Below are 27784 nucleotides of genomic sequence, written 5' to 3' on the forward strand. Positions count from 1 at the left end.
CCCTCCCACCCCCTCCACCCCACCCCTTGACCCCAGGTCATCCCAACACTGGAGGGGAAGATGCTTTTTTCAGGTTATCGTATTTGCAATATTGCCCCAGCCCCAGCCCTGAACAGGGAGTGCTAGAAGGGCAGGTTGGCCATGCTGCCTGGTGCAGGGAGGTAGCCCATCTGGCTGTCCAGAGACATACTGCGCTGCCGCAAGGGGTGGGACACCATGAGGTTCTGCTGGGGTGGAGGGCCCATGAGGGAGCCCTGTGGGGAGAGCATGTGGGGGGGCTGGCTGTAGACCTCACCCCCCACACCCCGCTGCTTCATCAGCATGAAATTCTGCTGGGTCATGAGGCCTTGTGGAGGGGACATGACCCCCTGGTGCAGGCCATGAGGCACCATGCCTTGCTGTGGGGGCACACCTGTCCTGCCCAGCAAGGACATCTGTCCGGGGTGGCACATAGACATGTTGAGCCCCCGCTGGATGCCCTGCTGGCCTGGAAGATTGGGGGGCCGTGAAGGGGTTTGCTCCGCCATCATGTTCTGCAGGTTCATGAGATGCAGACTGGGGGGCTGGGCCTTGGGGGGCTGGTTCTCACTCTTGGGAAAGTACTGGAGGGTGCTGCTTGGCTTCTCAGAGGGGATGATCCTCGACAAGTCGAACTCAGGGATCCCCGTTGGGGTGGGCCGGATCACCTCACTCAGCTCGGGGTCGTTCAGCACTGATGCCACCCCAGGGAGCATGCCTGGTGGGTACGCGTCACCCATACGTCCAGTCATTCCTTTGCCCATCAGGTGCTGCTGGGGAGGTATGGGGCCAGGTGGCTGGCTGGGCAGGTCCTCTGGGGGCAGCGGCATGCCTGAAGGGTAGTGCTGCTGTAGGCCAGGCCCCCCACCCCCACCGCCACTGGGGGCCATGGCACCATGGGGCTGCTGCAGCCGAGGGGGGAAGGGCATCATCTGGGAGGAGCTGGGCACAGGGCCACAGGGGGCATTCAGGGAGTCTGGGCCCCCTGAAGCCATCATCATTGAGTTTTGAGGGGGTCCCCCGGTCCCCTGAGCATTGGGGTGCAGTGGAATGTTGGAACCCAGAGGGGTTGGGGAGGACAACATGGTCGGTGGGGGCTCATGGGACAGGGGCTGCTGGCCTGGCAGGTTCATGCCCATGGGGCTTTGGGCAGCAGCTGAGTTCAGGTGCATCTGGTTGGACTGGTTATTGCTGATCCCTGTGGGGAAAGAAAAAAGGGGATGAGAAAGTGTGTTCACCCAGCTAATGCCAGGAAAGAAGACTTTCACCATTGGCCTACCCTGGCTGCAAGGAAAGGGACTTGAGGTATTTAGTTTAGAGGTCCAGAAACCCAGGTTCTGGCCTAATATGCCATGGACACATCACTGGATACTCGAGTGCCCTGGGCTTGGTTTCACTAAAGGACTATGCAAGTGGCAACTGTGTCCTGGGACATCGCACCCCCATTCCCAGGGCCCTCTGGAAGTACATAAAAGCCAGCATGACCACAGGGGTGACTGCTGGCCGTGCCCACTCTCCCCACCGTCAGTGCCCACATCAGCTCCTTTCCCTGTGGCCCCCTTCCTGTCCTCCCACCTGGCCCGGAGCCCTGTGGTGGTGGTGGCGGGGGTAGCAGGGGTCGGTCGGGCAGCAGCTCGTCGTCTGAGGTGGCGATGGTCTTGATGGCATTGTGGTAGAGCGGGGTGGAGCTGGGCATGGCATACTTGGACATCTGGGACATCATCAAAGACAGAGGGTTCTGGGAAGGTGTGGGATCTGGGGAGGAAGTGAATGGTAGGCTGGGGTTCATGAGGCCGCTGGGAGGGTTGGCGGGAGGCGCCGAGGAGCTGCTCCGGGGACCGCTAGGCGGTAGGGCACCTACAGAAGCAGGGAGACAGAAAGAGCAGGGGGTGACTGGGGAGGGGAAATGAGTCTGGCTGTTCACACTGAGGGTTTGGAAGAGGTCAGTTCCCAAATCTCCACCTGATGCCTACAAGCACACATCTATTCAGATGTCTCACTGCATAAACCCCCTACCCCTACTATAACCACTACAATCTACCCTTCTCCAAGCAGTTCCTACAGCTTTAGGGCCCTAGGCAATGGGGAGATACCAAATCTGACTCCCTCAAAATGCCTGGGAGATGAACATCTGCTCCTGTGAATGCCCACACCCAATTGCTAACATCTGCCCCTCAGGCAGAGTATCTACATCTGTACAGACCCTTAACTCATTCCCGTCCCGCACGAACACACCGTCTGGAAGATTCCCAGTGTCGGAGTCCAGGGCCCACTCACCCAGCACAGCTGACTCACCCTGTTCCATGTTGCCCAGGGTTGTGGAAGAGTTCATGTTGAGAGGCGGCTGCTTGTTCTGGGGGACCCCAGGGCTGGGCATGGCTGTCTTGGGTGAGGCAACCCAGCCTGGAGAAGGCACCGCCATAGAGGGAGACTTGAGCCTGCTGGGAGAGCCAGTGGGCGAACGGACACTGAGAGAGGAGCTGAGGACCTGGGGTGACTTGAGAGGTCCTGGTGGATTGGTGGAAGGCAAGGGCACCATCTGTGAGGGAGTCTGGGGTGACTTCAGGTTGGCAGTGGGTGAAGTGACCAGGGGTGAGTGCACCTGGCTAAGTGTGGGCGACTTCAGATGCCCCATGCCTGGCGAACCCATCTGATTAATACTGATGGTGAGGTCTGAAGGCCGTCTGCCCAGCCCCCGGTTTGAGGCTGAATGCACAGACACTGGAGGAGGATTGGATGCAGGGGGCAGAGGCATGTGGCTAAGCCGGGTGGTCCCCACATTGCCCATGGGCATTGAGTTCTGGTCAGGGCTAAACATATCTTGGGTATTGCCCATGTCCTGTGGCAGGGCTTGGTAGGGTCCCTGGCCCCCAGAGAAACCCTGCTGGCCCTGGTTGGGAAATTGCGAGGACATCAGCATCTTCTGTGGGCCGCCCACCATACCACCGCTGTTCTGAGCCCGCACTCGCGCCATGTCCTCAGGACTGAGGCCCTGAGGCCCCATAATGTCCCCAGGGCCCCGCATCTTCTGCGACATCAACATCTGCTGTTGCGGGGTCATCTGCACATTCAGGTTCATGTTCATGTTCATGTTCACATTCATGTTCATGTTGAGGTTGCCTGGCCCCAAGGGTGGGTCCACCTCCCTCAGCCCAGACTGTCCCATGGGGGGGCTCAGAAGGCCCCGGCCTCCACCAAACTCCATGCCCATGGGAGTGCCTGCCAGACCCTCACCACCAGCCATCTGCCCAGGGAACATGGCTGGTTCCATCTGCCGGTGCGCCTGCATCATCCGCTCCATCTCCACACCCTGCCCCATGCCACCACCGCTGGCCATGCTCAGGGGGCGCTGCATGCCCAGGGACCGCTTCTCCAGCAGCTGGTGCCGCAGCAGCTCCTCGCGAACCCGAGGGGTCATGAATCGTTCTGTTTCACTCTGCCCACCTGGGTAGGGCACAGGGTTCTGGGAAAAACTGCCGGCCCCCCCCATGGGGGGTAAGTCTTCAGTCCAGCCCATACCCGGCCTCACAGGCCGCTGCATGGCATTCATAGGCACCTCCATGGGCAGGCCCTGCATGCCCCCAAACCCAGGCACCCGTTGCATCTGGTTGCCTGAGAAACGGGGGCCAGGGAAGGGAGGTCCACCTCGGAGCTGCATGGGATCTTGAACATCCATGGGCGCCCGCAGCTGTGCACCCATCCCAGCTGGCCACTGGTCCCCAGGCTTGCTGTGGTAGGGAGGCGGCGGCCCCCTCACCAGCATGGCCCCCATGCCCATCATGTCTTGCAAAGGGCGGCCACCATGCAGTCCAATCTGCTCCTCCTTCCGCCGTTTCTCTTCATAGTACTCTTCCTGCAGCTTGCGCCAGGCCACCTGCTCCGGTGTCAGGCTGTCCTGGCCCAGCCTCTGCATCATCATGTTCATCTGCTGCCCCATATCCCCGCCTGGGGGGTGCCCAGGCACTTCGTGCTCCAGCGGGGGACCCCCTAGGCTCTGTGTCTGTGAAATCATGGACTGCAAGGGCTCCTCATACTTCTTCAGCCCACTGGGAGGGGCCGTGGGTGCCTGCTGGGGGGCAGGAGGGACTTGTGCTGGTGGTCCCCCCTCACCTGCTCCTCCCGGGGGCCCCTTGAGGAAAGGCTCAGTCTCCCCACTGCGGAGCAACAGCCGCTCAATGTCTCGAAGAGTCTGGAGGGAACGCTCCCGGTGCTCCAGCTGCTCCTTGGACAAGCCCTCTGAGCCCACCAGGCTCCGCTGCCCATTTCCTGTGGGGGCAGCCTCTCCTAGTAGGGCAGGGCCAGGGGCACTGCTGGGGTCTCCTCCAGGAGGCAGCGGGTTGTTGTTTGTAGCAGCTATAGGGGTATTAGGGTGAGTACCCCCAGTCCCACCGCCCGTGCTGGCAGCTCCTACTGAGTTGGGCGTCAGGTCCTGGCTGGTGTCCTCAGGAGGTCCCTCAGAAGACAGAGCAGGGGGAGCACTGCCAGGGGCTGGTGGTGGCGGTGGTGGCGGCAGTGGAGGTGCCTGGGACTGTGGTGTGCCTGCTGATGGTGTGCTCAGGGGTAGAGGTTCCGGGGTGGACAGCACTTTGGGGGCCTGCCAGAGGACAAAGGCAGAGCATGAGACAGGAAAGGGGATGCCCCAGCCAATCTGGCTGTTAATAGAGGCACCATACCCGAACCAGGCCCCACACTCACCTGGTCCAGCTTGGCCCGGGGTACGTTCTGCTGGTGGTAGGCAAGAATAGAGTCAGCCCTGCCCTGCAGCACCGCCTCTGCAGCCCTGTACAGGAGTCAGGCACAAATAACTCAAGAGAGGAAGGCAGGAGGGAGCCCTCACCTTCACCCAACCCAACCCAAACCTGACCCCCTGAAGGTGCTCACTCAGAACCCCAGGATTGGGGGTGCTGCTGGGTAAAGAGAGCAAGCTTAGCCTGCCCTGAAGCACTTACGTGTTAGCCAGGTGGGTGGTGAAGACATACACAAACTGTGAGGGAGGTTTTCCAGGGATACCCCCGCTACCGGGGGCATCGGACCGAAGGCCTGGAGGGGGCCCATGAGGGGGGCCTGGTGCATTGCTCTCACTGAGGGGAAGTTGGGTGGCTTGGCCAGGACCCAGCTGTGGGGCCGCCATGGCTGGGTCTGCTACATTACAATCTGTAGGAGGTTAAAGGAAAGAGGGTCAGCAGCCCAGGTTTAGAAAGAACCAGCTGGTGCCCCAATCACTCCATCCCAGAGGTGCCCAGGGACAGAGGTTCACTGCTTTTCAGCTCTTCTGGGGTTTTCACTAGCCTGGTTTTCACACTGACTTGCCCTAGACCAGTCTTTGGCCAGGATGGAAATTATGGGGACCGGGTAGAGCAGAAGGAGAGGGAAAGTGTGACCCTTATGAACAGGCTCCCACAGGCTTGCATTCTGATGGATAATTAGAAATGTAATTCCCCACAGTGTGCAAAGCCTGCCCTTAGACCTGCTCTGCCCCTCACACTGCAGCCCGCCTGTGTATATGTTCACTCTGGCCCAGGGAGGGGAGAAAGCAAAGAGGCTGTACAAATTGATGGCTCCCAACAACGAATGAGTTTCCATACTAGCCCCACTACTGGCTGACTGTGTGACTTGTCCCTCTGAGCCTCAATTCTTTTATCTATAAAATGGAAACACTAACTCCTGCCCTGCCTAGGGAGCTGGTCAAAGAAATCTAATGTAACAAGTTCAGAAGTCACAAACTAAAAAAATCATTGGGAAAACAGAGAGGGCTAGAAAAGGCTGACATAGTGGGCTCACTCCCAGGGTAGACTGGCCACCCTCGTTACCAAAAAGCTTTGTTCCACCGTCACAAACTTGACTCAAACTCCCAGCCTAGAAAAATACCTACACTTGGTCATTAATGGATCTAGGTGAGTGGGTGGACCCGTCCCCATGCCAAGAAAAAGAAGTTCAAGTGCATGGTCCACAGATGGGAAGTGACAGCACTCCCAGATCATATAAGGCAAATTGCCTGAACTTGCCTCCCTGAGTCAGGGCAGCATCGATCTTCCCACAGGCCCAGTATTAAGTTCCTCTCTTCAGATAAATTTTCTCTGACAGTCCTAACTCATAGAGATCTTGCTCTTGACCCTGTCTCTCCAACTTTACATAGAACCAAGAGTTTAGGGCGAAAGTAACTTAAGAGCCAGCTGCAATTTATGAAAGGCCACCCAGCGGAAGGGGCGGGGGAGAAGGTGCATCCTCAGCACACAGAACTAGGACTCCTGGGTACAAGTGATGGGGAGGAAGGCAGGCTTTACTGCAATAGGAACTTTCTAGTACAATGATGAAAGTTAATACCAGTCTAAGTCTAGTACATGAATCAACTCACTTCTTCCTCATACCAACCCTATGAGGTACATATTATTTTTATAAATGAAGAAACTGAGGCCCTTTCCCCAATTTATACAAATAATTAATGAAAATCTGGGATATAAACTAAGGTTGTCTGATGAAAGAGTCTGCTATTAACCTCTGTACTATACTGCTCCACCATTAAGAACTCTTTGAGAATCTAATAACAGTACAAGTGAAATACAGTGTGTCCATAAAGTCATGGTGCACTTTTGACCGGTCACAGAAAAGCAACAAAAGACAATAGAAATGTGAAATCTGCACCAAATAAAAGGAAAACCCTCCCAGTTTCTGTAGGATGATGTGGCAGCATGTGCGCATGTGCAGATGATGCCGTAACATCGTGTATACAGCGGAGCAGCCCACGGTCATGCCAGTCGAGATGTGAATGGTACAGAGGAAAGTTCAGTGTGTTCTGTGTCTCGCTAAATTCGAATCCGTGACCAAAGTGCAACGTGAATGTCGGCGCGTTTATAACGAAGCGCCACCACATGGGAATAACATTACTCGGTGGGATGAGCAGTTGAAGGAAACTGGCAGTTTGGTGGAGAAACCCCGTTCTGGTAGGCCATCAGTGACGAGTCTGTACAGGCTATATGGGTAGCTACCTAAGGAGCCCTAAAAAAATCTGTGCGTGAGCCCACATTGAACTGCACTGAATAGGTATGAAACTGGGAGAGTTTTCCTTTTATTTGGTGCAGATTTCACATTTCTATCGTCTTTTGTTGCTTTCCTGTGACCAGTCAAAAGTGCACCATGACTTTACAGACACATTGTAGTAATAGCGGTTGCCTTGGCATTGAGTATGGGGTGTCAGCAATATCTTTTTTGTATTTCCCTATGTCTTCCAATGTTTCTACAAAGGTACAGTCTAATGTCATTAAAGTGAATGGTGGGGGGCAGTGCCTGTCCTTGTAGGCAGTGATCACCCCCATCTGTCAGTGAAGGGTTCAGCCAGGGGTTCATGAACTGCCAGTCAGTCCTTTTGGGGAGACCTGGGACCAGGTGACCTTTAACGTCCCAGCTGGCAGCAAAGGCTTCATGCAGTATTTGATTCATGTACCACCTGCACAGACACGGCCTACTCCTTCCACAAACATCTGCTGTCTATCTCCTCCTCTGCAATAGGCATCATAGTAACACCTACCTCACAGGGCTGGTATAAGGACTGAATACCACAAAGTAGTAAGGTAGCCAGAATAGTTTTTTTCCTTCCTTCTAAGTCCCTGCCTTCAACAAGTCTGCAATTGGACATTTTCTGGCTAGTTTCTTATATATTAACCTGTTTCACCACCCACCCTCCACCAAAGAAAAACAGATAAATTTGTAAGGGCATCCCAAGGGCAGGGTTGTGTGTCTGGTTCTTCCCCCATCACTTGTGCCAGGCCCAAATACAATACATGCTGATCAATAAAACAATGAGAGGAGTGGGCATCCACCCATGCCCACACTTTGTCCTGATGATGTGCTCTGGGCACTTGCCAGGAGTCAGTCAGAGGTTAGAAGATTGTGCCACACAGTCAGTGTCAGCTCACACCCAGGCTTAGCAAGGCTTTGTACAACAGAGCCAACTAACTGTCCACTCCAAGAGATGCCTGACTCTTGCTGCCCTCCCTCCACAGACCAGTAGATGGCAGCATAGACCAGGAATTCATGGAAGGAGGTATAAGGGGCATTGCCAGAAGCCACCTGAGGTTCACCTCACCCCATCTTTGGTCCTTAGGAAGAAGGGGCCATTGAACACCTGGAAGGCAGGGGCAGAGCGGTCACACTGCAAGGAGCAACAAAGTCTGAGAGGTGGAATTAGAAGGAACCTGGCTCCTTGCCCTTGGCCCAGCCCTCTAAAGCCCTAGGTGAACAGTGGAAGGCTCCCTTAGGGCAGCCGTTCTCAGGGGCACTATGGGCCACAGCACCCTGGCATGATGGGTACTCACTGTGGGTGGCCCCAACGGGCTTGTCATCCTCCTCGCTGTCTGGTCCTGAGCACCATTCGTCCCCACTGTATGGCTGCTTACGCTCCAGCACACAGCGCCGCTTGCTCCGGGGTGCCACCTCTGCCCAGGTAGAACAGAGACAGGTAGAGGTCAGAGTAAGTGCCCAAAGGCCCTGTCCTTCCACACCCAGGCCCATTCTCCCAGATATCCCAGGGCAATGCCCAGGCTACGGTGGGCACTTAGCCAGCCCTTGGCCCCCACCACACCACCATTTGTTTTTGATTTCTCTCTACAGCCCCACTGCCTGTCTCCCCTCCCCCACCCAGCACCAAGCACAACTGGTTCTAATTAGGGCTGGGGGGGAGGGAGGAAGCCGCTGCTCCTCTTCCAAGCCAGTGGCTGCTCAGCAGCTCCCACCGACCCAGATACCAGGAGGTTCCTGGGATGTGTAGATCTGCTCCTCACCCCAGAGCACCTCCCTCCTCCCCTACAGGGTTTCTGGAGAGGACGAAGACTGACCAGAAACCCCATCGCTCTGTGTGGCCCCACCATGAGTGGCACCTAAGGATGACAAATATCTACCCTAGCCAAAGCAATCCTGAGGAAACAACCAGGTTGGTGGGTATAACGGGGGTAAAAGAAGACTATACTTTCAGGGATCATTTCTATAGTTTGTTACGGGGGTAAAAGAAAGATGCCCCTGCAAAAATACTGGAGAGAAGCAGGGTATAAGGATTAGGCAAGGGGGACAGAAAAACAGTCTCCCAGCAAGTTTGGGCCTTGGACTTGTGTATCACACTGGACTCTCGGGGGTCAGGAAATGGGGTACCTTTGGCCTCTGAATCCAGGGATGGAGTCCCAGCCTCTCGCTGCTCTCCGGAGTCCACAGACACACTTCGTTCTCTCTTCACTTTGCCTTTGAGTGAGCTAAAAGGTGGTACCCCTGCCTGGGCGTTCTTCAAACTTGAGTTGCTAGGTGAGATCTGATTGGCCTTGGCCCCATGGTTTCCCGCCCCCACACCCTTCGAGCCCAAGTTGCAGGTGGGTCCTTGGTTCACATTCTGGTGCTGAGATTGGGCCCCACCATTCCCTGTCTTGCCATGATTGGTCAACTTATTTTCTGGGTGCATTGGCTTGGATGGGGCAGGGGGGCAGTGGCCGCGAGGGGACAGTGGCGGGCTCCCTGGAGCTTCTCTCCTCCTGGGGTGGGGTAACCTGGGAGAAGGTGAGAGAGACATGAAAAGTTAATCTTGATAGGAGCTTTGGTATGCCTGGATTTTAATTGTCCCCACCTGCCTTACTTAATGGTAGGGGGAGTGAGAGCTGAATGGCATTTTAAGACTACCAGCCTATTCCCTACCTCCTTCCATTGCTTTTCAGACAAGGGCTAATGCCATTCACCCTGGAGAGTGAAGATGGGACAACCCCCTCCACCCTCTGCCCCACACTTCAAATGAAAACCAGAGCCTTTCCTTGGCGGAATCCACCCACACCCACAGCCTCCATCAGGCTGCAAGCCTCTGTGGCCCCACCGGCCATACACACACAGACACTCACACTCACACACACACACACACACACACACACTAGCATCTGACCAACAAGCGCTCTTGCTCGCTCTCTATATTTTTTTTTCTTTTTTTTTTTCCCTGTCTTCAGATTCCTTCCAAGTCCCAAACTTCAACTTCCATGTGTCCTAACACTAGCAGGAAAGGAGCACAGGACCTGAGGGTCACTGCTAATGCCCTAGTCCCATTCCTCTGGCCAAGTCGTGAAAATCACCCAGGAGTGGTACCCAATCCCATTGCCCTAGGGAAGTGGGGAAAAGCACCGCAGAGTGGTACCCACTGGTCCAGACAGCTCCCCAGAGCAGGAGGGGGAAAGCCTGAAGAGGGATGGTGGCCGGGCAGGAGCAGGAAGAAAGGGGAAGGGGAGTGGTATGTGGAGCAGGCTGGAGTGCAGCTAACAGCCAAGGATTTCTGCAGCCTAAGCTGTGGGCCCTTTAAGATCCAGCTGGCTCCCCCCACCACCTCCCCCTCCCCGGAGACCTATTAATAGCCGCTGGAAAGATCACATCACTGGGAGAGGATATTTATCCCCCCTCATTCCACACCAGCTCAGATTTATTTCAGCTCTGCTGTCCTGCTGCTGCCGCCTGGCCCTGTCTGCAGGCCTCTACTGGGCACTGCCCCTCCCTCCCAGCTAGACTGAGGCCAGAGGGTGCTACTGGACCCAACAGTGGGGTGGGGGGTGGGGATTCTACTAAAACTGTTTTTAAAAGGAAAAGGTTGGAAGGGACTAAACAGAGGCATAGCTGGTTGTCACTCCCCTCTGGCCCCTGGGCCCAGGCACTAAGGCTGTGGGCTCCTGCCTCAGGGCAGGCCTTCCCATTCTGAGCTCCCTTGAGCACACGGATGGCCTGGAAGCTAGGTGCCCAGGGAGACACTCTCTAAGCCAGTACAGCTCAGCCCCATCACGACTGGCCCCTTCCCTTCCCCACACTCCACACACACATCCCACCCTCCATGACACCCACACACCTTGTCTTGTTAGCCAGGATCCTCATGGCTCCCACACACAGTGGGGCTACGGCCCCTGTGCGTGCCCAGGGCCCACCAGGTAACTCGGTACTGGAGCACGGACTGCAGCAACAAGCCCCAAAGAGAAAACTTGTGACTTGGGGAGGGGGTGTAAGAAGGGGAAGGGAGAAGGGAGGACCCAACAGCCCTGAGACTAGGGAACTTGATAGGGTAGGCTGGGGATGGAAAGGAACAACTACTAGGTGAGGTCTCAATCCTAGAGGCCAGTCCTATCGCAACCCTCCCACTCTTGACCCGCAGGGAGCTTGCAGTCTCTAGCAACCAGTCTCTAGCAAGGCCCAAGGGCCGCTGAGACAGAATGCACTAAAAAGATAGGTTGCAACAGTGCCCACTCGTGGTGGTCCCGAGGTCTTTTCTGACACCCTGGGGGACTCTCCCAGGCACGCCCCTCACCCTGGGTGGGGAACCCCTCACGGCCAGTTCCCAGCGCAGCACCCTGCCCCGGGTGCCTCTGGTTGGGTGAGCCAGGAATGGGGGCGCTGCTCCGCCCCCTGCTCAGGGCCTAGCCCGTGCCCATTCCAGCAGGCCCAGGCGGGCAGCAGGAGGCCTGGCGGGGCCCCGGGGCTGCAGCTGAGCTCTTCTGGAGACCAGTAACGCTGGCTCAGATTCCTCCCCAACCGCAAGAATGCAGGAGCCTCCCCTCCCCCCCCCCCCACCGCCCCTGCACCCCACCCCACCCCCTCGGCAGAGCCGGAGCAGAGAGGAAGAGCGAGCAAGAGAGCCAGCGAGCAAACAGGCGATGGAGCAGGAGGCGGACAGGACTGCAGCACCCTCTGGACCGCAGGAGCCGAGAGCATGGATACAGACAAGGCCCTGGCCAAGGGCAGGGCGCCGCGGCAGGGGCTCGGAGCGCCACCAGCACCCGAACTCTGACTCACACACACTCAACAGCTCACACGTGGACCGGGAGACAATGACACGCACGGAGCCCAGGAAGCCAGAGGCGCGCCCACGCCAGCCCCTCGCAGAGGTGTGCTGTAGGACGCAGGAGGCGGTGGCCCAGGAGGAGCCACGGAAACAGCCTGGGGCCCTCGGACACCCGGGCTGCCCGCGGGCGGAGAGCAGCGCTAGCGCCTACACATTGAATAGATGAAAAGACTGAGGCCTGCCACAGGAGAGCCATAGAAAGTTGAGCCTGGTAGTCACAGAGAAACACACACACACAGGGCCATAGATACATGACCAACAAACAGACTTACACAAACTGAAGTCTCACCCTATCGCCCCCTGCCCTGCCCCCCCTCGGGCGATCCTGGCAAGCGGTGGGGAGGAGAGGGAAAGAGAAGGGAGGGGAGGTTAGAGGAGGAGAGGAAAGGAAAGGAAAGGAGTCTTGGGCCTGGATCTCTGTACAGGTGACAGGCCTGGCTGGACACCTGTGCGCAGTAACCACTGTTCCCTGCTCTGCTGCTGTAGGTTGAGCTTAGAGCTCAGCGAGAGAGGGCCCCACCTGTGACCCTGTGAGACCCTAACAACCCCAGTGTACACTGGCTGTAAGGGCGCCATGTCTGTCTCTGGGAAGGTTGGTTCCTCAGGGGAAAGTTTCAAAGTCCAGAACCCGCCAGGAAGCAGCCTGCTGCCCGCCCATCGCCTGTAGCAGCTCAGGTTAAAGCAGAGGCAGGGAAGGAAGGAGGCAGCACCGGGCTAAGGAGCAGGCCTGTGGCTGACATGGGTCTCAGGCTCTCACCTTCACCACCTTGCTGATCCTCACTACTTACCACCTATAGGGAGGTAGGTGGCTTTACCATCCCCATTTCACCATGAAGAAACTGGGGTCTAGGAAAAGGAAATGACAAATAAGTGGCAACACTAAGGCCCCGTTCCTGTGGTGCTTCCCAACACTATAGTGTCCCCACTCTGAGTCGTGACTGTTCATCTGAGCCTAAACCAGATAGGTGGGCTTTCCCCATGCCAGCTACTGGGCCAAGCCCCCTTTGGGGGGCAGAAACAGGACAAAAGCTACCACTACCTCCTATGTTTACAGCTTTAAATGTTGGGAACTGTCATAATTTGGGAAGGGGCTGTTAGAAAATTCGTTTTCTCCAGTGTCCGAAGTAGGCCAAGGCTCCACCCTCTCTTCCCACCCCCTTGCTCCCACCCAGCCGCAGGGCAAGCTGAGTCAAGCACAAATGAGTCAGGACTTTCCCATCTCACACCTCCCCCACCATGATCACCTTTACCCCTCAGGAGTCTGCCTAGCTTTCAGAGACCCCTCCTCCTTACACACAGTCCCAGAAGAGACCTGGAATGCCTCAGAGATGAAGGCAGGAGGGCTGCCTGGTGGGTGCAGTACCTAAATAAACAATGAGTGAAGGGAGCTTCCCACCACTAGGCCAGGAGCCCATGAGATGGGTGAAAGGAAAGGGATGGGGCTCAGGAACACATTGCTGAGGCCCCCTCTTTAGGGGACAGGGTGGGGAGTGGAGACATGTGCATACAAACAGGGGCCAGTGCCAGTCTCCTAAGTGAAAGCCCAGAGTCAGCTGAGACAAAAGAGCTTGAGATATTTTGCCCTCCCTGTGTAATTTGGGGGGTAGAGGATGGAAAGCAGGGCCTGACCCTGGCTGCAGGTGGGAGACCAGGAAAGCTTCCATACATTTCCAGGGCCTCCAGTTCCTTGCTCGACACAGAACTGCCACAGGTACGGGGGCATTCACATACCTGTGGCAACCTGCTTACTTCTAGCTGCTCCACCTTGGGAGCCTCTTCTTGGTTCTCTAGCCAGCCCACTAGTCTCGTTGCCTAGCTAAAAACCACCCAAAAGAGGCAGTGAGAAAACTGCTTGGAGGGTCCTTGCTCGCAAATTCAGTGAACAGATACTTCTAGAGAAGAAATGGATTGCTAGGACCCCTCTGATGGCTGAAAGGCCAGGGCCCTGCTGGAAGCCACAGAGGTGGGATCCTTGGCCTCTGGCTCAGCGACATGTAACCCCAAGACAACAAGTTCCTTATACCCCTTTTCCAGGGGTAACAGGACTCCTTGGTCCCTAGAAGTTCTTCTCTACCACCCAGGTCACTTCCTCTTCCTGAGGTGGTGACTCAGCTGGGTGGGGAGGTCAAGGACTCAGAGCCCAGCAGGAAATCTGCTCAAGAAACAAGGTATTGCTCTGGGACCCTCTATGTAGGAACTTCTAAGCTGGAGCAGTGGGGGGTGAAGGGCTTCCCCTTGTCCAGGTCCCCAGCTAGCAGGTCTCCCCACTTCCCCCACATCCTACCAAATGAAACTAAGTCAACCATTTTTGCCTGGGAGTTTCCAGTCCGACCCCATCTGCAGCCCCAGGGTAATAATGTCAAGCAACCCCAGCCCTGCAGGGATTTGGAAACTCCTGGCCCCAGACCTTTCTAGTCTGTAGTCTTTGAACAAGGTGTTTCTACAGGGTATTCTGCCCATTCTGGTGCCCATTGTACCTTTTGGAGGCTGCAGGGACAAGTGTCATTGCCTAGACAAGCCTGAGGTCACCTCACTTGGCTCCTTGAGCCAGTCCCAGTGTGGCCAGGCTTCAGGAAGCAGTCATGCCCTGGCAGTGAGGTGCCCCCAAAGTCTGCTGCCCAATCCCTGACTGCTCCCTCCCCCAACAGGGAGGGGTGGAAGAGGGGGGCCACAATGAACCAAGACAGGGCAGGAAGCCCAGGCAGGCAGCGGGCACTCTAGGCCAGGCACAAACAGCCCGTACAGGAAACCACAGCCCACCCCCGCCCACCCCACCCGCCCAAAGCTCTGGGAGAGAGAGGAGTGCCAAAAGCCTGGTACCCCAATAGGGGCAAGGGCCAGGGGTTATCCCGGGGCAAGGGAGGAGCAAGAAACACTCCAGTCCTCTCTCTTCCTCAGACCCGACCTGGGGAGGGGGAGAGGAGGCCAAGCTGGCAGGGATGGTGCTGCCTCTTTAAATCCACCGAAATCCTGAGCTAGGCCCAACCCAGCTCTGGTTTCACAGGAAGGAAAGGAGCTCAGGAGCCAGTAGGGCAGGCGGTGGTGGCTGGAATTAGCCCCTCCAGCCCAAATATATCTGGTCTCCGCCTGCCACCCCATTGGCACTTCCTGCCCCCTGGCACTTGTACTAAGTTGGGGGTGGGAGATGGTCTAAGTGCTCTACTCCCTACCCTGGGGGAGACCCCAATCTCTGGTGGAGCCCTGTTGCTGGGTAAAGGAGGGTAAAAGTGAACTCCCAAGCCTGTATTCTGAGGAATGGGCATGGAAGCAACCTGTGGGCCTTCACCTAGCCTCTAGCCTCCAAGGGGTTAATCTGGCCCCTGTTTGGGGGGTGGGGGTTAGAGGTGGCCTAGGCACCTCCTCCAAACTGCCTGGCAGCTGGGAACAATGGGGCCATTGTGGGAGGAGTGGAGTGTCGGCAGACTGCTGGCAGAGGCAGCCTATACCACAGGCAGGACCTCACCCAGGGCTGCCTGCCGCTCCTCACTCCTCCTCCTCCGCTGCTCCACTCTCTCCCGCAGGTACTAACAGTGGCAGAGCATTGTAGCCCCCTCATCCTGCCTGCCTGGCCCAAACTCTTGGCACCAGCAGCACCTGGAGGGCCCTCAAGCTCTGCCCAAGTTGCCGTCCAGACTGCCATGAACCTCCAGGAAGCAGAGGCATGCAGGACAGGACAGGGTGGGGGTGGGGGCTGACAAGGCAGGATGTATGCCTGTGATCTTCCTGAAGGGAAGACAGGAAGGCCAAATGGGGTTGCTGGTGTCAGTCCTGGCACTCTCAGGCAAGAAAGGCTTAGGGGATTGTGACAGCAGGGACAGGCTGGGTCCCCTGCCCCCAGGCCTCCTTTCCCACACTCATTCTGTAAACCTGCTCCCTGAGGTGGTCCAGTGCCAGGTGTCCAGGGCTTGGGACACTGACAGGCAGTGTGAGCGATGCAGCAGAATGAGAACTAGGTTTACAGTCAGCTGACAGGGCGCCAGTCACATCCCACCCCTTTTGAGCTACAGGACCTCCTCCACCCCTTTGGCCCTTTGAGCCCCAATTTCTTCTCCGGCAAAATAAGGATAAATTCACTGAATGAAATACTATTAGTAAATAAAAGTATTTAACAGAATGCCTATGACATATTCTGACCTCAACAAGCCACCTTTGGCCATGATGTCCCCTTCTTTACTCCCTGAACGGCACCCAAATACATGGGCATTTGGTAAAGGTGAGCATTGTCCAGACATCTGTCCCCTGAAATATCCAAGGGCTCACAGGCATCATGTTCATGGTACTGAGTACAAAGACTTGGCTTGTCCTCTACACTCCTGGAAGAGGCCTGTTCCCTCGGGTAGCACTCCCCTGAGCATCCCTGGGTTTACTGACAAACTCTCAGATCCAGAGAGTGACCCCAGAGAACAGTTCTTCACTTCCTTAGCCTCAAGTCTCTGTCTCAAAACTCCAAGAGGCAAGCAACGGGGGGGTTCCCTTCAACAGAGGCCTGCATCTACTACGCCAGGCACCCCTCTCCCTGCCTGACCCCTTGGCAATCTTTCTGCAGGGTTTGGGCTAGGAGGAAGCTGGAGCCTACTTTCTGGACCTCTTTACATAATGGAGGGCCTGAGAAGAAAAGAAAAGCAGTTCTAGAAATTAGGGGTCCAAGGAGAAGACCTACTCTCTTTTCAACTAGAGAGGGCTGTCCCTCTCAAGGTGACTCGACAAGCTCCAAAAGGGTTAACAAGACCCTAAAAATAACCTGATCCCAGCAGGACCCACTGAATGGAACCCTCCAGCCATCTGTTCCCATTTTATCCTGTTCACATTGGAACATCTGAAACCAGCCCCAGAGCCCCAGCTTGATCCCAAAAATAGCCCCAGCCTGCCCAACGAGGAGGCTCCAGGGCTGGGGCACAGGCGGCATGGTTAGCCCCGCAGTGAGGCAGGGCCCAGAACAACTCTGAGCCCTCACTCCCGGGCCCATGGAAGGGAGATGTCCCCCTCTGGTCCCAGAGGAGGCAGTGAGTAGAGCCAGGGGTTCCAGCCCACTCCTCTTGGTACCAAGCCAGAGAAGTTACCTGCTAGCCAAGCCCAGGCCTCAAACCCAGGAACCTGTATATCCCAGGCACTTCTGCCACATTTTGACCAACTTTCTCCAGGAATTTGGACACTAATTTCCCAGAATATCTAAACCACTTTTCTGCAGAGCTCCCCTCTTTGTCGGCTGCCCACACCTGTGCTCCCTACCCAACAATTCCCCAGCCCCAGTCCCTCCACCATCCCGCTCCCATCCCAGGGTCTTTAGGAGTCCTGCTCACCTAGCATCACTCAGTATTCTCCCCTGCCCCAGGGCACACAGGGTAAAGCAGACTTTTCCAGACTGCCCACACTTACCTATAATCCTAGGACAGGATTCTGAGGGTGTCCTCTGGACACCATAGATGCTTACATAACCCCCACCCCTCCTCTGGGCTTCAGGATGCCTCCTCTCTCTCAGTCTGTGTGCAGCAAGTGTCAAGCATGCCCATCTGGGCTTCTACATGTGTTATAGGCCTAAGTACTGCCCCACAATATTCAGGGAAAGTGCCCAGGTGGGCTACAGGGAATCCAGAGAACCCAGGGCCCCGAGGCAGGCCTAAGAGGTGCCATCCGTATCACAGCTCCATGCTGCCATCTTCTCCTTCCCCAAAAACGTCCCAGACCCCTTAGCCAGGAAGGAGAAGAATCAGCCATTTAAGTCGTTTTAGGACTGAATGTCTTGTTCATTCTGGCGAAAGAACAAAGCAGCAAAGGATGGGATGGTCGGAGGGGTACTAAAGCTGCTTTGAACCAAAAGCCTGGGGAGAGAGGGCTCAGCCCTGAGAAATAGTGGGAGATAGAGAGGAAGACATGTCCTAAGTGCCCCAGGTCCGTCACCAGGCCCATGGCTATTTGGCCTAACCAGGCAATGGCACAGTGGATAAGTGTTAGCCTGGGACATTGAGGACCCAGGTTCAAAACCCCGAGGTCGCCTGACCAAGCGGTGGTGCAATGAATACAGCGTCAGACCGGGATGCAGAGGACCCAAGTTCGAGACTACAAGGTCGCCAGCTTGAGCATGGGCTCATCTGGTTTGAGTAAAAGCTCACCAGCTTGGACCCAAGGTCACTGGCTCAAGCAAGGGGTTACTCAGTCTGCTGAAGGCCTGCGGTCAAGACACATATGAGAAAGCAATCAATAAACAACTAAGGTGTCACAACAAAAAACTGATGATTGATGCTTCTCATCTTTCTCCGTTCCTGTCTATCTGTCCCTATCTATCCCTCTCTCTGACTCTCTCTCTGTCTCTGTAAAGAAAAATAAATAAATAAATAAATAAATAAATAAATTTAAAAAACAAAAAACCCCGAGGTCACTGGCTTGAGTGTGGGCTCATCTGGCTTAAGCACAGGCTCACCAGCTTGAGTGTGGGGTCTCTGGCTTGAGCATGAGATTATAGACAAGACCCCATGGTCACTGGCTTGAGCCCAAAGGTCACTGGCTTGAGCAAGGGGTCACTGGCTCAGCTGGAGCCCTCCAGTGAAGGCACATATGAGAAAGCAATCAATGAACAACTAAGGTGCTAGGAATCTAAAGTTCTAGCAAGGTTGTCTTTTCCCGACCCCCTACATTCCCCCACCTGCCTCCATTCTTCCCCTGCTAAAGCCTCTGGGTCAACAGGAGTGAAGTTATGACTAATAATAATAATGATGACAATCTCTAACACCTATTGAGCATTTTCTCTGAAACATCAAGCTGTCCTGAATGCCTCACATACATTATCTAATTTTTTTTAAGGTTGGTTTATTTATTTATTTATTTTTTACAGAGGCAGAGATAGACAGGCACAGACAGGAACAGAGAGAGATGAGAAGCATCAATCATTAGTTTTTCGTTGCGCGTTGCGACTTCTTAGTTGTTCATTGATTGCTTTCTCATATGTGCCTTGACCGCGGCCTTCAGCAGACCGAGTAACCCCTTGCTGGAGCCAGCGACCTTGGGTCCAAGCCGGTGAGCTTTTTGCTCAAACCAGATGAGCCCACGCTCAAGCTGGCGACCTTGGGGTCTCAAACCTCGATCCTTCCAAATCCCAGCTCTATCCACTGTGCCACCGCCTGGTCAGGCTACATTATCTAATTTAATCCTCAGAACAACTCTATGCAAAAGTACTTTTATTATCCCCACTTTATAAATAAGGCATGGAAAAGTTAAGTAACTTGCTTAAAGATGCACAGTCCAGAGCTAGAAGAGTCAGAATTTGAATGGACACACTTCAGCAATCGGCTCTTAACCATTTCACAGCACAAATTCACCCCGGTATCAGCCCTCTGTGCTATGATGAAAGAGCGGGTATCTCACTCACTCATGCCACTCCCTCCATGCCTGCTGTGTACCAGGTCCTAGCTAGAGGCCACAGTTCCTGCCCAGGGAAGAGATCAAAGAGACAACACCACTCCACACCCCCTCAACACAGGTGCCCAGCCTGGCTGGTGTTCTAAAAGCAAAGTTCTTGGGCTGCCTACACCAGCCCACCCACCTTCAATCCGTTCAAGTCCTCACTGATCCTAGTCCCTAAGAGTCAGATGAGGGAGCAAGGCAAGTTACCATGACAACAGCACAGAACCCCTGCTGAGAGAGGCCCAAAGGCAAGAAGGAGATTGCTCCCCTCCCACTCTGCAGGTGAGGGTCAAAGGTCAAGTGGGGTGGAGTCCAAGCCCTGCACCCAAACCTGCTCAGCCACACCTGTCAGTGCTCCCTACTTTTCTCAGTGCTCCCAGTCCTGGGGGTGGGGGTGGGGGGTGGGGGTAATGTCCTCCAGCAGGAACGGGGGGGGGGGGGGGGATTAGAAGCCCCTCCCTCCTGAGGATAGTCTAGAAGTGCCTCTTCCTGATCCACAGCTTTCTCCAGTTTTCCCTAGGCAGACCAGGAGCCTACAGGCCTGTTTGTTATGAATTCAGGGAGTTGTTGCTAAGTAAGGAAGGAGGAGAGGAGGAGGGAGGGAAGGAGGGAGGGAGGGAGGGGGGTGGCAGTAGGGAGAGAGCATGTGTCTCTAGGGGCCAAGGCAGAAACCACATTATGGTGGCTGGTGGCCACCCTGGCTTTGACTCAGCCAGCTGAGGCCAAAGCCAGCACAAGGAGGAGAAAGACTTGGGACGGCCAGGAAACTGGACCTTGCCTCCAGGGTGATCGGGCTGTCCTTCGACATCCCACCTGGACAGGGAAGGATCCAGTTACCGGGGGGCTGAGACTCTCTCCCTGGAGTGGCTGCTTTAACCTTCCTGCGCCAACCTACCCCCCACTCTCTACTGGGTTCCAGGTTGCAAGGCTGTTAGCTTCAATCCTCTGGGGGAGGAGAATGAAAGAAGTGGGGGGCAGAAAGCAAGGAGGAGGGCACCCCAGACAAAATGCCAAGCCAGAACCATGGCAGACTGACAGCAGCAAGGAGGCTGAAGGGGGAGAGGAGCACACACCAGAGGAGGATCTGTCACCTCAGGGATAATGTATGTCTGTGGGCTAAGATTGGGGCTCACTGTAGAGAAAGGGTTCAGTGAAAAGCCCCAGACCAGCCATCTCTGCCCCTGCTCCTCTCATCACCCTAGTCCTATCGCCATACACAGCCACATAAACATGTATACACATACACATGGTCTGCAGCTCCAGGAAGTCCCTGAGCTACTGAGACAATCCCGCCCCCTCCAGGACTTCTGTGGATTGGCTGGGAGCCAGGCCAGAAGAGCTCCCCTACACTGCTCCCCCTCCCTATCCTAGAAGCAGGAAAGAGGAGGCTCAGGAAGGTGCCTTAGAGCTCTCTCAGAGTTCAGCCACAGGAAGAGAGATGGGGCAGACAGACAACTCCCACAACCTGGCCTAAGGACCCAGGGCAGGGGGGATGGGGAGACATGAGAACCCCGGACTTCCGGTGCCAGCCCGCCCCCAGGGTTATCTTATGTCAGAGAAAAGAATGGTGTGGGTCCTATGTTGGTGTGTGGTCTCCTTGGCTACACACCTTATCCCCTGAAGATGCAAAGTCCTGGGGACCAGGCCTGGCTGGGAGGGTCTAGGGGGAGAGTCAAGCACACTACTTCAGTGGGAGGGGGCTGGGTGAAGCTCCCAAAGGCGGGCAGGAGGGAGGCTGGTGGCTGGGCTGTTTGTACTGGGGGTCAAAGGGGAGTTCTTTTCCAAAGAATTCTGGGAGAGAGGCCAACTAGAGCAAGCTGCTAGCCACCCCTCCCTCTCTCTCTTGCTGGCAGGAGGGAGGGGGTGTCCCTGCCAACCAGACTTAACCCTCTCTAGGCTGTGTTGCTCCCAGGCACAGGATGGGGGAGTTGGAGAAGAGACCTTCACTGGGCTCAACTTCCAGTTCTAAGGCAAGTGCAGGGTATCTGCCAGAACAAGGCTGGTTCCACATGGCTCCATCTGGTACCGCCCTGCCCTACCCCTGGGTGGTTTTCCTGGGCTCATCTCCTGAAGGTGTCTGCAGTGACGTGTGTGTGCGTGTCTCAGAGACCGAGATTGAGAAATAAACTGAAAATTCCTTGCCAAGGCCCTCCCCATGCTGGGTCACTGAGCACTGTACCAACCTGTGCCTCTAGCCCTCCCTTCCTCCCACTTCATCCTGGGCCCAGAGGCCATGAGAGGGGGCAGCAGTGTAAGGACATGAAATAGACAGCTTACCCTCCCCCCACCTCCTGTTGCTATCTACACAACCCCTTCTTCCTCACTAATTTTCCACAAATGCTTCTAAAGGAAAGCATTCAATTATAGACCAAGATCCCAGGATGGCAAACTGAGTCACAGAGAGTACCAGGGATTTCAGTGCCTGCATCCCATGCAGACATAACTCTGCTATCATCACTACCCTTAGTTTTGGGGGAAAAACACCTGGCAGCTCCCCTCCCAGAGAGCACTGTCTAACTGCAGAAGGCAGCAAGGAGATGTGAACACCGAGGACTTCCCAGGACCTACTACAGTGGCAGCTGGCGCCACCCCAGCACTTCACATTTCTGGGGTGGCACATCACCCTCTTAAGATTTCAGGTCCCTCAGTTGTCTGTGGAGGCTAGAAATATGAGTGTCTACTCTTATTTTGCTCTCTGCCTCTAGCTAGAGAAATCAAATTTTGGAACCTTAAATTAGCAAGCAAGCTCCCAAGTTTGATGCAGCTGGTTGTTTCTTGTCCTCAAAGAAGTAAACCCAGGGGTAAAGGGTTAACTTCCTTTCCCTAACCCTTTCCTTCAGAGCACTGAGTCTCTCTGTAACATCCACCACTGTCTCCTCAGGACAAGAAGAGGGTGGACTGGTAATGCTAGGGTCCCTCAAGGTGCTGGATATCCATAAGGGGCAGAGCAGAGAGCCCAGTCCTGAGGACACCTTATCTCAAAGTCTCCCCACTATACCACTTTCTCTCCAAGGACCACAGAACTGCCAGAAGGCTTGGCCCCACTCCAGGAAAGCTCCCTATCAAAGGACAGAGGACTCCATGTCCCAGGCAGCTTCGAAGAGACATGTGACTACACACCCCAGACATGTTCCCAGGGAGGAGGAGAGAAGAGGGAACTAAAGCAGAGTGCACGCATGTGGGCACACATGTACGTAACACTCTTCAAAAAGATATTCCTCAGCCCTGGCTGTATAGCTTGGTTGGTTATAATGTCCCAAAGCATAAGGGTTGCCAGTTCGATCCCCGGTCAGGGCACATACAGCAACAGATCTATGTTCCTACCTCTCTCTTTCTCTCTTCTCTCTCAAAAATCAATAAATTAAAAAATAAGAGACACTCCTCAGAGATACTCCCAGACATATGCAACTGAGAAACGCACAAACACACCTCCCAAAGTCATACATCCAAGATACCTCCTAAAAATAATCCTACACTCTCCAAGAATGGCTTCCTAAGACCACAGAGGCTTTCAGACTCAGAGAAGGAAGGCCCAGGAGAGCTCAGGAACAAAAGACATGGGCCAGTACACAGAACTGCTGACGACAGAAAGAAGATACACCCACACTGGGACACATACTCACACAGACAGTAGTACACACATGGCCATGTGCCAGCACACAAACTCCCTCCCTCTCTTTCTCTCTCTCTCTCTCTCTCTCTCTCTCTCTCTCTCTCTCTCTCTCACACACACACACACACACACACACACACACACACACAGGCAAGGCACAGTGTGAAGTCAGGTTAAAGAACCAAGTTCTGGGCTAGTGGGGAGGAGGGAGTCAGAGGGGGTGGAGAAGTACTTAGGGATTTCAAAACAATCCTGGTTTCGAAAGGCTGGATTCAGGGCCATTCCCAGTTGAGGCTGGGGGGAGGTGGGGGGGGAGGAGGAAGATAGGCCTGCACAGAGCCACCAACCAGCCCTTGGAGGAGGGGTTGGACAGACCCAGCTCCTGAGGAAAGAGTACTAGAAAAGGCACCAAAGTTAGGAAAAGCAGGTGTCCCAGGCCAAGCAGGGATGGCCTGGGGTGGAAAAGAGGCAATGAGGAGACCTCTGTGGGAAAAGAAGGCTGGGAAGGCTTCCTCTCCCCTAGGGACGGGGATCAGGACCAGGAGGAAAGGGAAGCCTGCCTGTGCCCCCACTCCCCCTCACAGGCCATGGTGACTACCTTCTTCCCTACAGACTGGCACCTTGGCACCCCTTACCCACCACCTAGCAGAGCCGCAAGGTGGGCCTTAAAGCTAAGGTGTTAGAGGGGGTAGGGGTAGGAAACAGCAAGGGCCTGCAGGGGTCAGGGATCTTCCACACTCAGGGCAGGGTTGGGGACAGCTACCTGAGAACCCAGGGCTTCTATTCTCTCCAGTTGGGGGGGAGGGTTTTGGGGAGGGAGACCCAGGCTGTGCAACATACCCCTACATCCAGGAAGTCACCCTTCTCCTCCAAGGTAGCAGAATGCCATTGCAACCCTTCCCCCAACCTCCAAAGAAAGTGGGCAGTTCTCTCCCAGGGAGGGGAGTTCAGTCCAGTCCTGGGGTAGGGATCTGGAGGCCTAGTCCTGGCACCCAGCAGAGGAAATTCCAGGGCAACTCCAGGCTGTTGTCTTCAGGGCCACCCATCCAAGTGATACGCAGCAGCTCAAGAGCTCTAGACCTATGGCCTTGCCTTGGCCCCTCAGCTCCTAGTTACTTGGTTACTTGGACCTCCAACTGGCTCCAGCCCCAGTTCTGGTGGTTACAGGACAGGACCTGGGAAAGCTCAGCTCTCTCCTGTTGAGTCTCTACCAGCCCCATGCTGGCCCCTCGACCAGCAGAGCCTCCTTTCCCAGCAGCCCCATAGTATAGCTAAGGGTGGGCAGCTGGCAGGGCTAGCAGGCAGGGGCACAAATGCCAACCTAGCACAGCCAGGCACTCAACAGGTTGAGCCAGTCCCTGGAACAGCCCCACCCCAGGGAGAGCAGGCCTGGCAGAGGCTCCCCGCCCAAGGCACCCAGCCTGTACCCACTTGGCTCCCACGGCTGCCCACTTTCCCACGCTGCCATCCCCCTCTGCCTCCTCCTCCTCGGTCAGCACATGGGCAGTGCCCAACACTCCTGGCACAAGGAAGAGATGCTATTTTCCCATCACCCTTGGGTGCCCAGGCTCTTGGAGCACCACACTATTAGCAACCAGGAAGCCCCAGGAAGAGTAGGCATGGCATGAAGACAAGAACCCCAAAGTGCCCCCCATCTTCTTTCAGGCCCCTTCTGATCCTGGGAAGACTGGACACTCAGACATCCTGGCTCCCCACAGCTACCCCACCTCCCAACTGTCCCCAGGCACTGGGACAGAATGAGTCAGCCTGTGATGCCAGAGGCAATATGAGGGTGCCTACCCCAGCTCCTATCTTAGATTCCCTGGAAGAGGGGCTGCAAAACTGGGTGACTGCTGGCTCCCTCCACTCCTGCTAGAGCTGCTGCTGCTTACAACCCTGGTCCTTTCCTGTACCCCACTGCTGGGCTCCACAGAGCTCCATCCCGGTCACTCCCCCCACAGGCAGGCCGCCCCTCTCTGCAGGCATCCCCTTTAATCTAAAGCAGGTGCCAGGCATTCCATCCCTTGCTGAGTTGACACTGCCACCCACTAGGACTCTGGCCAGAATGCTACCCCTGCCTGTTCATGGAAATTGAGTCCCCAGCCCGGGGCTCCTGCTTAACCCAGGTACTCAGAACTTGGGAGGTAAGAACTACCCAAAGTCATGGCTGCCCAACAAAGATTCAATAAGCAAGTTCATACTAGGTGGTCCCACATTACCACTGTTGTGCTAGTCCCATATTTCTGTGGACCACCTATCCTTCTCTAGGACTCTGTAATCTCTTCCCACTTTGACCCTCAACCCCAGTAATTAAAGCATCATTTTGAGCCTCCCCATGGACCTCCAGAATCCATCTCTTGCTACCCTAAGCACAAGAGTTACTCTGAATTCAAGATTATAGGTATTATAGCCTTCACAAGCCTCTCCAACATTAACCCCCACACCAATTAGGAGCAACACAGGTAAGCAGAGAACCTCTAGAGGGAAGAAGTCAGAGACTGGCCTCCAGGACTGGTTCTTCATCAAGACCAAGGAGCCTGATCACCCAGGGGAGATGGCATCTTCCTTCTTGGCATCAGCCCCCCACCCTCACCCCTCACCTTCCTTGCCATTCTCACCCAGTCCTGAGGCTTCTATCAGCAGGCACCTCAGAGCTGACATGAGAAAGACTAGGCCTGAACATATTCTTAGCCTGGAGCCATGAAATCATGGTCCTGACCCAGAGAAGACAGCCCTAGCCCAGAAGGAGTGGCTGCTCTCTGGCAAGGCTGAGGAAGAGAAAGAAAGGAAGTGGAAGCCCACCCACCTAGGAAGTCTTATTTGGAAAGCTGCCTAGAGACATCAGTAGGGTTACAGCAGATAGTGGGAAGACAGCTTTCCCACGTAGGCCCTTTCCCAGAGCTCAATCACATGTCCAGCTTACCTCTCCCAGAGCAACACTTTCCCTCCCTGCAGCAGAGGCCTCCCCACCAGACACAGACACACATACACCCCAAGCAGCAGACAGACAGAAAGAGGAGGGAGGAGGAGGTGTCAGAAAAACCCGGAAGGAAGGAAGCTGGACAGACAGACAGAAGCTGATCCTGGCTTTACTATTTCAGAGAGACACCCTCCAGATTCCCAGACTCTGAGGAACACTCTCCTTCTCAGCTCCCAAGAGAGAGAAGGGGAGAGTAGACCTCAGTCTCTCCTGAAACCAAATTCCAGCAGCCCTGGGAACACATCTCAGCCAAGCAAGAAGCCCTAAGCCTCTCTTCTCTTCCCCCACATTCCTTTGGACCAAGGCTGAAGCCACTTCCCCTTACCAGTGCAGGGACACCTCGAAGGAACTGTGGGACTGCCCCACGCCCCATCCCCCAGCCCATCCCCCAGCCAAGCCCACACTACTAAGAATCCTTGGCTGGGGAGACTCCTCCAGTCACAGCCCCTGCTGCTCTTAGGCAGTGATTGGGACAGAGGGTGACCCCAGCAATCCCAATCCCAATGCACCTTCTTCTGGAGGTTTCCATCAGGCGTAGGGGTGCTGGGGTGGGTGCTGGGACCCAAGTGGTTGGTAAGCCTGGGAGGGGGACTACATCTCCCAGAAGCCCCCAGGGCAGGGTGCTGCTCCAGCTGGCCCAAGGCCGGCCTTGTTCTCTGCGCTAGGGTGGCAGGGTCCCCCGACTGCTCCCAAGCCCTACCCACTGTGTTCTGGGGCTGCCTACCTGATTGGGGGCCCAAGAGTAACCTCCACTAACCCTGGAAATGTCCCCACCCCTTAAACAACGAGGAGGTGCGTGCCAGAGGGCAAGAGACAATCAGACTGTGTTCCCCCTCCCCATTTAAATTGGATCTCCCTCCTCGCGCCTCTTCTGGTTTGGCAAGACTTTCGCCCTCAGCCCCAGCCCACCCCTCACCTCTCACGGGTCGGGGTCCTCACGCCAGGCCGGAGCTGGACGCCATGACCAGGTCAGGGTCGGTGGGTGGATTGGGGTCTTCCTGCTCGCCAGTTGGAGGTGCGGAGGGGGGCGGACAGGAAATGATCTTTTGATCCTGGACGCCTTGATCCCAATACTAGCCCAGCTCAGAGAGAGTATCTAGGGGTCGCTGGGCTCCTAGGTTCCTGCCTTCCGATCGCGGAGCATGGTCGTGGGCGCCGGGCAACGGCGGCAGGGCACGCACACCAGTCCGGCCCTGGGTTCGGGGCTAGGGTCTCGGCCCCGAACCTCAAGGCTCCTGCTCTTCCTTCCTTTCTTCCTTCCTTCTTTTCTTCCTTCCTTCCTTCCTTCCTTCCTTCCTTCCTTCCTTCCTTCCTTCCTCCTTTCCTTCCTTCCTTCCTTCCTTCCTTCCCTTCCTTTCCTTCCTTCCTTCTTTCTTTCCTCCCTCCCTCCCTCCCTCCCTCCTTCCCTCTTTCCTTCCTTCCTTGCTTCGCCTCCTCCTTTCACTTTGCCCCGAGGCTGGCGGGGACGGCGGACGCGGGACGGGGAGGGGGCTGTCTGGGCGTTTATTGTTGGTTGGACGCGGAAGGTCCAGGTCGCAGCCCCCGGGTGGCGCGGCGCGGGGGGACTCGAGCGTCCGGGCGTCCGGCCGGCTGGCTCCCGGCGGCGGCGGTGGTGCAGCGGCCCCGAATCCGGGGCATGTCCGGCCACTGGCTCCGCCGCGCGCCGCCGCCTCCCTGGGCTCCCCTGCGCTGCCGGAGCCTAGCTCTCCCCTCCAATCCGCTCCTCTCCCCAGCCTGAATAAGCATCGGGGCTCTCTGGCTGCCTCCTTCAGCCTTCATACCAGAGCCTAGAGAGGCCCCTGTCAAAATAAGAGCTCCCCCATCTCCCTCCCCTCCTCGTCCAACCCGGCTCCCCCAAGCCTCCCAGTGGTCTGACTCGGTAAGGCGCCGCACCGGCTAGCCGGAAAGCGGGTTGGTCGGGGGGCGGCGGGGAGCC

The 27784-nt window shown here is 55.8% G+C and overlaps 1 protein-coding gene across 5 annotated transcripts; it reads right to left on the bottom strand.

The window, feature by feature from the left end:
* Positions 1-30: 30 nt before the first annotated feature.
* BCL9L (BCL9 like) lies at positions 31-27765 on the bottom strand. Of its 5 annotated transcripts, XM_066246245.1 has the most exons (11): positions 26765-27765; positions 12646-12703; positions 10871-10972; positions 9160-9545; positions 8331-8450; positions 4968-5172; positions 4714-4798; positions 4430-4612; positions 2314-4087; positions 1594-1875; positions 31-1216 (listed from the first exon to the last, which is right to left on the bottom strand). In XM_066246245.1, exons 3-11 carry the CDS (start codon positions 10894-10896, stop codon positions 123-125), a joined length of 4155 nt encoding a protein of 1384 aa, XP_066102342.1. In that variant the 5' UTR covers positions 10897-10972; positions 12646-12703; positions 26765-27765; the 3' UTR covers positions 31-122. The 5 variants fall into 5 exon arrangements, with proteins under 5 accessions (XP_066102342.1, XP_066102324.1, XP_066102330.1 ...); XM_066246227.1 differs by having other exon boundaries at positions 2314-4612; XM_066246233.1 differs by having other exon boundaries at positions 2314-4612; positions 12615-12703.
* Between the last annotated feature and the right edge of the window lie 19 nt (positions 27766-27784).

Source organism: Saccopteryx bilineata, chromosome 1, assembly GCF_036850765.1.
Source record: "Saccopteryx bilineata isolate mSacBil1 chromosome 1, mSacBil1_pri_phased_curated, whole genome shotgun sequence".
NCBI lineage: Eukaryota > Metazoa > Chordata > Mammalia > Chiroptera > Emballonuridae > Saccopteryx > Saccopteryx bilineata.

Bases quoted from the DNA above. Each gene is read 5' to 3' on its own strand.
- BCL9L (XM_066246238.1), bottom strand. From the start codon at position 10,896: ATGAGGATCCTGGCTAACAAGACAAG. The intron at 4,799-4,967 runs GTAAGTGCTTCA...ACTCCTGTACAG, and splicing joins ACCACCCACCTGGCTAACAC to GGCTGCAGAGGCGGTGCTGC. The intron at 4,613-4,713 runs GTGAGTGTGGGG...GTCCTCTGGCAG, and splicing joins CCCGGGCCAAGCTGGACCAG to GCCCCCAAAGTGCTGTCCAC.